The sequence below is a fragment of the Homalodisca vitripennis genome, chromosome 6 (genome assembly GCF_021130785.1).
Source record: "Homalodisca vitripennis isolate AUS2020 chromosome 6, UT_GWSS_2.1, whole genome shotgun sequence".
Taxonomy (NCBI): Eukaryota; Metazoa; Arthropoda; class Insecta; order Hemiptera; family Cicadellidae; genus Homalodisca; species Homalodisca vitripennis.
The window spans coordinates 33,720,404-33,733,263 of NC_060212.1; the positions used below are offsets into that span (position 1 = coordinate 33,720,404).

Genomic DNA, 12,860 nt, shown 5'->3' on the forward strand with positions numbered 1-12,860 from the left:
AAAGTTTCACGCTATTTACAATATGTACAGTTTTTTTTTCCACCATTAAATGTTTACAACCTGTATTAGAATTATAAGATTAGACTTAATTTAGTAAAATACCATTTTTTATAACCAGGCAGAAAAAAAATTCAGGATTGTAAGAAAGTTACAATCTCTGAGTGCAGATCCATTTATCACAAAGCATTACAAAAAGTCCTAACAGACGGGTGAGAATTTTCCAAAAACCGAATTCGATGCTATTAGAGTTCTTCAGAAGTTTGATTTATCCAAAAGAAAATTTGACACTGCCTGGTTGAAAAGTTTCATTTATTTAATGTGTATTACGTGAAAAGTGAGAAATAAATAACGCCAATGCAACAACATATAAAAGACATGTAATTTTGTTCGACTCTTACTTTCAAAGAGCGAAAGCCGATAGCTGTTCGTTTTTGTTGGGCTTTTTTTACGATCCCAAACAGTACATCTGTCTGCACGGTTCGCTCATGAGCTTCGTCCAAGACGATCACATTGTACGCAGTCAGGTTTTCATCTGAAATCAGTTTTGAACATTATTGTAACACAAATAAACAGGAAAAAAACAATGTAATGTAGAGATTTTTGTAAAATCTGATTTTACAAAAGACATAAATCAATTTAGCCTGAGAATAAGATGATCTACTTCAAATAGAGGCCATTTTTTTTTTTTATTACTCTGCACGTTACCAAATTTGTGTAGATCTGTGTGGTTAAATTAACAAGCAGATTGAGGGGAAAGTTGACACAGTCTCAAGAAGGTAGCATTTATAAAGTGCTCAAGTCCAGACAAGGTACTGCCTCTTAGCAATGACAACACTTGAAGTTATATAAAAGGTTTATCTTCATATGATAAAATGTTTCGAACTCTTTTGCCTATTGACATTTTATATAGTAGAAGAATGATGTTTCTTTCTGATTATGGAGTAAATTTACAAACATTATTTTAATTTCTAAGTTTGCTCCATTTTAGAGCGACAACATTTTTAATGTGGCAAGATGTGTATACAGGGTGAAAATTAAGTCCTGATACACCTGGATATATTCCAAACGGATTGAGATATCTCAACCCATTCATTCATATTCAGGCGTATCAGAACTTAATTTACACCCTGTATTTTTAAAGAACAGTAACGGTGCAAAATCATATTTGAATTTTATAAGTTACAAGGGACATATATTTTTCCTGTACAAAAAACAGTATTTTTATCAGATAGTGTAACCATAGTAAAAATGCACTAAAAAAACTTATAACGAATTTCAATTACATTAACAGATTGGGGTTAAGCAATTTTGAAACCAAATACATAATCTGCTAAGAAATACACACAATAAATTACAATACTTAAAATAAAATGAAACCGTAGCTAGTTAGAAAGAAACAAGTAAGAAGGAGAGTTGTTTATTTGTGGGCACAATGTACCCACCACGTCGTCAGCTAACCGTCTCATAATGAAAACACTTGTTTATTTCAGTTTCGTGGTAGACAAAATTCAGAAAAATCACAAAAAACTGAAACAAATTTGAACAAAGTTTTCAAGGCCATAGAGCATAAAGATCAAGAATAAGAAAATTTTGTTATTTATTCACTGAACCAACAGAAATGCCTTTTTTACAAAAAAAAACATGGAATGATACAACCAACTTAAACTAGTATAAAAAAGATACAAAGACAAATAGTAAACTAAAATGAATCAGTTTATTAGTAACAAAAATCACATTTCTAGCAGTAGCCTTTTTCAGCAGAACATAGTTGGAAAATACTGTATATCTGGTGGTTTGTTCCACAAATTCTATCAAGGATGATATATTGTTATTGGTTCTCAAACGATTAAAAACTTTATCTACATATGTCCATTATGTCACTTAAGACATATTTCTCTTTCATTTAAGATTAAGACTCACCCAACACTGCTTCTCGCAGCAACATGCCATCTGTGAGGAACTTTATCTTGGTTTCGTGAGATGTGGTATCCACGAACCGGACTGTATACCCAACTTAAGACATATTTCCTTCCATTTAGGATTAAGAATAACCCAACAGTGCTTCTCGCAGCAACATGCCATCTGTGAGGAACTTTATCTTGGTTTTGTGAGATGTGGTATCCTCGAACCGGACTGTATACCCAACTAAATACATATTTCCCTTCCATTTAGGATTAAAACTCACCCAACAGTGCTTCTCGCAGCAACATGCCATCTGTGACGAACTTTATCTTGGTTTCGTGAGATGTGGTATCCTCGAACCGGACTGTATAAACAACTAAAGACATATTTTCCTTCCATTTAAGATTAAGACTCACCCAACAGTGCTTCTCGCAGCAACATGCCATCTGTGACGAACTTTATTTTGCTTTCGTGAGATGTGGTATCCTCAAACCGAACTATATACCCAACTTAAGACATATTTCCTTCCATTTAGGATTAAGACTTACCCAACAGTGCTTCTCGCAGCAACATGCCATCTGTGAGGAACTTTATTTGGGTTTCGTGAGATGTGGTATTCTCGAACCGGACTGTATACCCAACTTAAGACAACTCACCCAACAGTGCTTCTCGCAGAGACATGCCATCTGTGAGAAACTTTATCTTGGTTTCGTGAGATGTAGTATCCTCGAACCGGACTGTATACCTAACTAAATACATATTTCCCTTCCATTTAGGATTAAGACTCACCCTTCAGTGCTTCTCGTAGCAGCATGCCATCTGTGAGGAACTTTATCTTGGTTTCACGAGATGTGGTATCCTCAAACCGGACTCTATATCCAACGAGTGTACCTAATTTAGTATTGGTCTCAGCAGCTACCCTCTGAGCAATTGTTAATGCTGCTACCCTTCTTGGCTGGAACAATCATTACAGAATTATTGGCAAATTAAATACAAAGTTTTGGTCAGTTATCCTCTCCAAAAGACAACTCTCTATTGAGTATTCTGACACAACAACCATAATAATGATTCATTTAACAGGTGATGAAAATTTGCTAAAACTTAAATGCTAGATGTAACAAGTGTAGTGAGAGAGCTCCTCTACTCATCTTCCTTTGTGTTCCACAGCAACTCACTTAGTTTATGAATTAAATGCACATTGAATTGTGAAAGTGCAAATCATAAATAATAAATATTACTTGCTTTCGGCTCCGTAGGGGTTACGCTCCCAGGCTTTGTGTTGGGTGTTAGCAAATTTGGGGGTAAGTGAAGAATAATAACATAAATCTATCACTTGAATACACCAAGCATATGAATCTGTACAAGTATATTCAACTGACTAAAAACATTAACTGTTGACTGTGAATTTAACTGCCAAAGTGCTAGGAGCCTGTATCAGAAATCTTATTGCGACTGCAGTACATAAGAGGGCTCTGCGATCAGGAAATTAAACTGAAATTACAGCAAGAACAAGACAAACTTCTCCAGAACTATTTGAACAGGCAGCTATAAGGAACTAGAGAAGATAATTTCTTAGATTGAAACCAGAATTGAACATTGATAAATAATAAAGCACAAACTATAAATTTGTAAGTGATACCTTCATTAAATATTCCAAATTTCTGAAATTCTTCCAAATCACTGAAATTCTTCCAAATCACTGAATTTTTAAATTTAAAACAATAAATGACAAATGATAATCATGTTAATTGTACATTATTACGAGTTAACTGATTGAATAGCCTTGTGACACAAAACGCACCCCAGTGACAAAGGAATGTAGAATTTGATGGAACCCAATTTGGGTATTGCAGTAATTACAAAGCTTAACACTAAAGTAAATACAAGGAAAAAGGAATATACGTCTAAAAATGTACTACTTACATTACATCTTATTGTTACTTCTTACATTTTCATTTTTTTTTTTTTTTTAATTATCTATAGTTGTCACACTTAATATTAACACTTGTTTATATTAGTTTATTAGTATTTATTTATGTTAGCTTGTAAGCAAATTAAAGAATGACATTAATGATTTCGGTTTAATGTATATTTAATCTTATTTAATACCAAGTCAATACACCAAAGTAAATTTACAAACCTGAGTTATTCCAATGAGTTTATCTCCCTCGAGTCCTACATCGTGAATAAACTGAGGAATTTGTGTTGTTTTACCACTTCCTGTCTCTCCAATCAATATTACTGTGGTATGTTTGTCGATTTCTTCTAGTAATCTAAAACATTGTATCATGAGATCAAATGTACCATAAAAGTTCCTTCGAATTATAAACTACTCTAACATTTATTTTATTTGTTGTACATTCAATTTTATTATAGAGATTCTATTATAACATTTTTAAATAGCAATATAAATTACAATACTTTTTAGTGGCCATCACCACAATCAAATCATTGACATTAACAAGTATTGAATCTTCGATATTCACGAGTATATAGAACTAACTACTAAAAACCAAATGTTGAACCAAATTACGTAATAGAAATTTCAATTAACAATATAGTTCTACTAGTTTCAAATCTTAAAAATTAATATATTAACGATAAATAAAAAACTATCTATATTTATAAAACGTTACAAGCAAAACAATGCAACATTTAATTACTTTTTACTATTTTCAAAAATAGAATTGTCACACTTCTTGAGACTCAAAGAATATATGCACATCGTCATTGTAATTGCCGCCATTAGTTAAATACCAAACACATGATTTTACTTTGAATTAATGTCGAACTGAATTACGGTTTAGACTTTTAACCCTTTCTGGACGAAACACGGCAACTGCCTGTTCTGTAGCTCCACTAGTGGACAAAACAAGGGCACTGCACGGATGGTGAAACACGGACAACGTTCATTTAATGTCAGCCATGCAATTCAGTTGTATCGAGCAGCAACAGTGGGTGTCCTACGTGAGCTATCTACACATGAAAGATGTTGTCAGCATGGTTGTGTGGCCTAAGGCGCTACTTTCAGAAAGGCTAGCTTTGGAATCACAGGTTCTATTCCCGCGCCTGACGTTAGGGATTTTTGTGGTCTGGTGTACACTTATGAAAGTCACTGGTTTGTGGTAAAGCCGATGTTCTGATTTTTCTTGCAGTGAAACACTATTTCATTTCCACCTTTAATTCTAGTTTTCATCTTTTCACTACAACTAGACAATTCGGACTTAAAGAAACAAGGTAATTATCTTGTAACCATTAAAACACTGTGAACAATGTTTAAAAATTCTTTTTGAGACAATAATTGCATGTTCATGCAGATGTCACTAGCCAACTCAGTACGTAATTGAATTGAGAAAGGCTGGCAATGATTAATTATGAGTATCTAAAGATAAAATTTTAAATTAGATAGTTTCAGTGTCTCTAATCGATAATAATCATTCGATTGTGGTGGTGGCCACCTGTAATAAAACGACTTAGCTATCAATCCATCCAAAACCACACATATCAATTTTAGCAGAAGACATGAACAAATACCAGATATTCCCAATATTTCAACGGAACAAAAGACAAAACTACTGGGGCTCACAATTGATGCTGACCTTTCCTGGGGAGATCATATTAATGCACTGACCAAGAAACTCTCATCTGGGATATTTGTAGTCAAAAGAATGATGTGGATGGGAGGCCCGGAATTAGCCAAAACAGCCTACTACGCGATGGTAGAATCTCACATTAGATATGGATTAATTTCTTGGGGCTCAACATCCGAGGCCAACCTTAACAAAATCCTGATCCTCCAAAAAAAAGCTATTAGAACACTTGCAGGCCTAGACCCTACAGATAGCTGCAGAGAAGCGTTCAAGTCACTTAAGATCTTAACCGTCACATCACTCTACATACTTGCAGTTGTCATCTACACCAATCAGCTGGACCTTCCAAGAAATGAAGACATACATTCATACAACATTAGGAGAGCAGCCGACTACAGTCTTCCTATTCACCACACAACAACATTTAGCAAAAAACCTTCATACATTGGCCGCAAAATCATCAACTCATTGCCACAAAACCTTAAGGACAAGAGAGGAAACCAGTTAAAAAATGAACTTCAGAACTGGCTAGTGGAGCGACCCTTATACTCGACCAAGGAGTTTTTTGACCTTTTATAAGATGACAAAACATTACACAAAATTAATAAACAAATAGATACATAAAATTGTAAAGCAAGATTATCACATGTTGACGCCATTGTATTTCTTAAAGAAATTGCAAATAAAGAATATTGTCTATTATTGTCTATTGTCTAATACTACAGCTCAGTAGGCTATTATAAATATGAAGGATTCGATACTCATGAATATCAATGATTCGATAATCATAAATATTAATGATTCGATTGTTATGGTGGCCGTTATTATACTGAAACCAAATAACTGCAATATGTTAATAAAAATTCGTCTTTTGCCACTCCAGACATTAATTTCACATTTAACTGTTTCTCTGACACCTGTTTAATCTCAAATGTAATTAAAAAAATTCACTTTGTAACATATTTCAACAGTAAAAAAGTGAAGATACACTAATTATGGATTGCCCTTAATTTATCAAGCTAGTTATCCTGGGTAGGGTACGATAAGCGGACCCGGTTTCTTATATCAAAGCATGTAATCATCAATACCTAATATTCGCATCTCAAATCCTAGACTATCAATCTATGGTCCTCAAAACAATTATATGTTTTAAATTAAAATATGAATTTAGTATTTACAGCGATCAAACAAATTATTATAACCAAAATTACGAAAATTGAAGATGACCATATTTGCTCCTCTCACAGTTACAGTTGTTTCTTTCCCACAAATTTCACATATTGGGTTATTCGGTACGAGTCAACATGTTGAAGTCACAAAAAACATGTCTTATCATCTTCAAAGGAATGTCGTTTAGCTTTCTAAAATTGACTGTCATTTTTAATAATCAAATGTTACTTATATATAATTGAAATATTACATTACGAGTATTATTTGAAAGGATTTACAGCTGTTGATGTAGATTATTTAAGTTGATTGTTAAAAATAATTAATCAGTATCGATTGATTATATCCATGGTTATGATTAAGTAATATCGTTTGCCAATTTCGATATGAAAAACCGGGTCCGCTTATCGTACCCTACCCGCTATCCTGTCATTTCAGCTACACACATTTTGGTAATTATCATATTAACGGCCAGAGCAGAAAAATACGAGTTTTGCGTTATTAACTTATTCGAATCGTCCTATAGAAAAAAAAATATATAAGGTTTGATGGGGTGAAAATGAGAAATAACGAAGTTCTAGAACATAAAAAATTGAACAACTGTTCACACGCGGAGTAATATTCCCATGTTGTACATCCACGTTGAGCGTCACGTGACCTTTTGTGACCATGATTCAACTTCGTGATGACGTCATCAGATGCGTTGCCATCTTTGCAAACGTAAATGAAAAATAATACTAAAATGAGCAGAATTTTGATCCAAATGAACAATGTTTTTCTTAATTTCGAGCTACAAATTAATTACTTGTTATCAAAATGAGACGAGTGCCTCCGGCCATCAGCGTGGGGCATGCCCCGTGCTGATGTCAATGAAAGAAAAACATCCCTCGAGATAGTATTTATCAGTAAAATATCAAATTCTAGAGAGGCTGATCAGAAATATAAATTGAAATGTAATGCAAAGGCAATTATGTAAAGTGAAAAAAACTTAATAAATCATGAAAAACTCTAATTTAAATATATAGATGGATATTAAAAATTTCGATATAAAAAACCGAGTCCGCTTATCGTATCCTACCCGCAAGCAACAAAAAAGTGGATTTTTTAATATTGCAACATTTAAAACTTTTTTTTGTACTACTTTTTCTAATTTTCCTATTGCAACAAAACAACAAAGTCTCCCGGTTTAAAAACAACGCACGACCGCACGACGAACAAATACACTCATTATTAAAAATTCCATGTTCAATTAAAAAGGAAATAATTTCGCTTTGGTTAAAACGTAAACTCTTTACGTGCCCTACTAAATGCTCTGACACACACTTCACTAGGGTTGGTCGAACTAGTGGATGGTTGATTCATAATATTGTAACGCACTCACTCAATCCAACCTACTGAACACGATATCTTGTGAAGCACTGACTCATGCCCCGGAGAACTCAGATATAACAGATACGCTATCAGGCTGCTATCAGTCCCGGCCACAGATAATATTCAAGTAAACAGATTATACAGACACAGCACACAAACTAAACATTAAAACATTAGAAACTTAACTACTTATGAATATATCCCCTAAAATCATGTTATTTGTCATTTGCACCCCCTAAAACTATATATATTTTTTGTTCAGGAGGGTGAACAGAATACGTTGATAACGTCAAATTCGTGATTTGCCACCTCGGCCTTTAATCTTATAATATACCACATTTTTAACACCCCCCCCCCCCCACGTAGGCCTACAGGGTTTGAATACTAGTTTGTGCATATACAGCATTTTTGTGTGCTAACACTTAATTTAATGTATAAAAATAACATGTTCAGGTTTTAGCTTCCGACCATTTATATAAAATAGGTTGTTCCAGACTACCTATGTTGAGTAATCAAAATAGTGGTCCTAAATATGTTAGTACCTTATTTTTAGGACCAACCAACCTTAGCATATAGGACAATGGTAAATTAAAATGCAAAATATACTTACTTTCGTTTAACTTTATACACTGGGAGCATTTGTCTTCTTTCCAAAATACTAAGCTTTGGCGGGTTTGAATTTGAGGATTCCAAATGTGGCTTTTTGGCATCAATCATAAAGTTTATTTTCGTAGGAGGCCTCTTTAATGGCGAAATAGCAAAGTAAGGTCTTTTAATTCCAGTGTATGGATCCATGTCAATTATTAGTTTGCTACTACCTAAATGCAAATCCAATGAACTAATAAATTAATAAAAGTAATTATAAAAAATACATTGACATTTCACAACATAACCTAACTAAACTAACCACTATTAACTGCACGCTCTGGCACAGAAGGCACAGAAGGCACAGTGCGTGTGCAGTGTTTCCAACAAGAAGCCGTCCCCCAACCTAACTCAAATTTACCCCAACTGAACTATATTACACTAAACCTTTTTCCAGATTACCCCATGTGATTCATTAACTATTTACAAACATAAATGTCAAAGTATATGAGCGTTTGCTTTTATATTAATTAATTTAGTGAAAACTCTTTCTACGAAAACATTTCATAAAAGCAATATCAGCACGATATTTTAGTACTGTTTCCAGATTTTTAAATACTGATATTTCATTCCTTTCATTTTAAAAACATGCATGCACTACCCAGTATTCTCCTACTGATTTTTATTGATCAAAATTCTCTTTTATATGGACTAAGAGCACATGCGATTCCCACATGGTGTCTGAACCCTCTAGATCAATTTCATTTTGAAGACAGGAAACCTCGGTGTTTTATTGCAACATCTTTTATTAACTGGAAACGTGTTAATTCAATATTTTTAAATAAATACTCTCAAATAATAAAACAGTGGAAGTACAGTGCAATATATAAATAATAACTGCAATGTCTGTCCACTGTTTTGATAATGTACTAAATATTAAAAATTGTAATACAGTAGAGTTATATTCTCCACAATAAGCTGGTGAACGCATGGTTCTTTTACACCTACTATATTGATGTGAAGAGTTCAGTAAGATTAAGAAATCGCTGTAGCAGGTTCGTTAGTAGTAATTGGCAATCGCGACTACGATTCTATCCATATCAGTTACTGAACGATATAGCACATAAGAAATTACTGTAGCTGATATATCGGCAGTGATCGTAATTCGCGACTACAATTCCATTGATATCAGTCATTAAATGATACAGCAGTTATGAAATTTCACTGGTTGGTATTACTTTATACACTCTCTCAGAATCAGTTGGATTTTTTCATGTATGAAAAAATATGCTTTTTATGTTAATGATGATAGGTAGTTATTTAAACGTTGTAATTTCTTCTAGTTTTTAAATTAATACCTGTTAATAAATTGAGTTTGTGCGTGCTTAAAAATCGTAATGTTGTTAATTGAAGTGTTTAAATAGATCAAATCAAGAAGTAGCTGATAAAAAGGCTACTGGAAAACAGTTAATCCCATCACTCAGGAACGTCGCACACAGCAGTGCTTAGACGTAGGGCATCAACATTATATTCTAATATACTTTCCAGGTTTTAACAGGAGGAATGTACTACTACGCGATTGTCTATTTAAATGGTTTTAAACGTGATAGGTGTTATGTAGTATTCAATACAACATGAAACATACGCGAATGATTATGGAAAGGCCTGAGTTTACATAATAAACATTTAATACAAACATATATCAAATTTATGAAACATACGTCCCATCAGTGTAAATTTTTGTTAAATATGGACGATTCTAAGAATGGATGATATAGAAAATCAGGAAGTCAGAGATAAAATTTCTTCTTATCTGGGACCTATCACATTATTCTAACAAACCGAAATGACGTAAGTGCTACGGATTCGAGCTACAGCGACCACCGTGATATTGGTATCAGTTCGGTCTTAAAACTGAAATTAGCGATACATGAAAAAATGTATTTCCATACACGGCCACGGCTAATGAAATTTCATAAAGAAGTATAATTTTAATACATAAAAGTTAGTAAAATAACGATAAATAAAATATGAATTCAGGATGGATGCTTAACATAAGTAAGACAAATCTTTATTTCAAGTGCGTATGTGTTTTATTTTATTTGCATGTAATCGTAAAAATATATACATTTAAGCAAATCAGAATTTGATAAAGTTAAATTAAATTGCATATGAAATGATTGCTACTTGTTTATTCAATAACCAAAAGCTTGAAGAACTGTTTAAAAAATTTAATATAATCTTCTCGGAATAATTTTCCCGTTTCCAAGAGTTTGTGAGCAAAATCGCCTTGCACAAAATTCATGATGGCATTAAATACATTATGCATAAAAAGGCTGAAAATGACTAAAATATATGTGACTGTTAAACATAAATATGTAGATGTAATCAGCAACATCGTATTTAAAAAGTCATCAAACTACGGAAACAGTTACCAAAAATAGGTCACAGCTGACAGTTACCAAAATGGCATGCTATCCATCTCCAGTCAAAAAAGGCATTTACAGTGTAGTGGAGGGATCATAAAATTCAGACAGCGGTGGAAAGTGCTTACCAATAAGAGAATAGGACATTTACTTTTGAAATTTGCTAGTGGCTGTTTTCGTGTTATACAAGGTATGAGATTGAACAGTTTCAAGCTTAAAAATGTGTATCAAGATTAACATTTTTTCTTATTAATACGAATACATATTATGTCTCAATTAATAGTATTATAATTAATCAAATCCTAATAAAAGGCTACGAGACAAGTTTCATTTTACGATTGTACAAACATAAATATGTAGAGATTCGTTATGCCTTCGCCGCTAGACAGAGGCCTACATTAAACATCAAAAGGAGCGTTTGCAAGAAGTATTAATACTCTCTTTTGCAGAACCGACACATCCATAAAATCGGCAGCGCCTATCCACAGCACCAAGCCATACAGCATCACACCCTGAAAAATAGTCGCAGGCTAGTCTGACGTAGCCTTTAGGTCTTACAGCTCTAACATTTTTTAAAAGGTAAAATAATCATGACAACCTGATGCTACCCGGATTAACATATCACGCTTTGCATACCAACTTGTAGGGTAAAAGAATCCGCAACAGATTCACTGATGCACAAAGCACACAGTCCAAATGGTCCAGAGTAAAACAAATTGAAATTTTCTTACTTGGTGAGTCCTTAACGTTCCAGACTATCCCCAGCCTCATGATTTATTCTCCCAGTGGAAAGACATTCTGTATTCCAACTACAATTCTTCAGCATCTGCAGAGCTATAATGAAGAACTATCAAACTTCTTTCTACCGTCCAGAACATATTTCACGAAGAAACAATAGAAATCCTTAAGACTAAATGTTATATACCTTGAGGTAAATGGGGGGATGCTGTGATTGAATTAACTTCCAATCCGCCGAACTTTTATTCAGTATAGAGAAAATTAAACGAATTACTTTTCAATTCAGCGAGAATCAATTCCTGCTTAATTTCTATTTTAAGTATATTATAACCATATTTTGATTCAGAATATCGTATTTTTTAAGTCATTATAGGCTAACAATACGTTAATTCTCTTCTAGTGTTAATCAGGATTTTCGACTTAGTTTTATCTCTTTGCTTACTAATACAGTAAAATATATATTTATAAAATTTTAAAAATATATCAATAAATGTTAGCAAGTTCTGTTCAGCACAGTCAAGCAGTCAACATCAGACAGTGCACCAACTAAATTACAAATCCTCAACAGAGTTATCCGAGTAGTTCACCTAGGATTATGAACAGGCAAATATTCACATTCGTAAGATTATTTTTCATCATGGTCACTAAATGGAATGGAAACTGTTTCACGCAAAATGGGTCACTATGATGGTCGGTTGACTATTGTCCAGGTATACATGAAGTCTTCTCGGTGGGTTGCTTACAGAATATAAGTTATAAGAATTAGTGAGAATTAACAAGTTTCTCAATATTTGTTCAATGAATTTAAAACCTATGGAAAATTAGCGACAACAATAGCATTCCTTTTAAGCTTTGCTATGTTTTAAACACCATTAGATCATCTGGTAGCTCTTTCTGGTTTTTAAATATGTGGCCAAATGTATTCAGAAGCTACGAATGTCATTGCTGAACATGCCATTTGTTATGTAACCACATTAACAGTTTAATTCAAACAACATAATTTTTAAATTTCTTTTCTTATGTATTATAACCTGCAAGAAGGGACAGGAGCTACTTAAATTATACATTGAACTAATTAGGC

The 12,860-nt window shown here is 33.3% G+C and overlaps 1 protein-coding gene across 1 annotated transcript in view; it reads right to left on the bottom strand.

Moving 5' to 3' along the window:
* Positions 1–8,965, bottom strand: part of LOC124364245 (ATP-dependent RNA helicase DHX33) — a 30,658-nt gene extending 21,693 nt beyond the window's left edge. Inside the window, exons 1-4 of the mRNA XM_046819571.1 lie at positions 8,641–8,965; positions 4,043–4,175; positions 2,692–2,857; positions 399–532 (exon numbers count right to left, since the gene is read on the bottom strand). Of these exons, the coding sequence (XP_046675527.1) occupies positions 399–532; positions 2,692–2,857; positions 4,043–4,175; positions 8,641–8,825 (618 nt within the window). The 5' untranslated portion in view covers positions 8,826–8,965. The remainder of the gene's footprint in view (positions 1–398; positions 533–2,691; positions 2,858–4,042; positions 4,176–8,640) is intronic.
* Between the last annotated feature and the right edge of the window lie 3,895 nt (positions 8,966–12,860).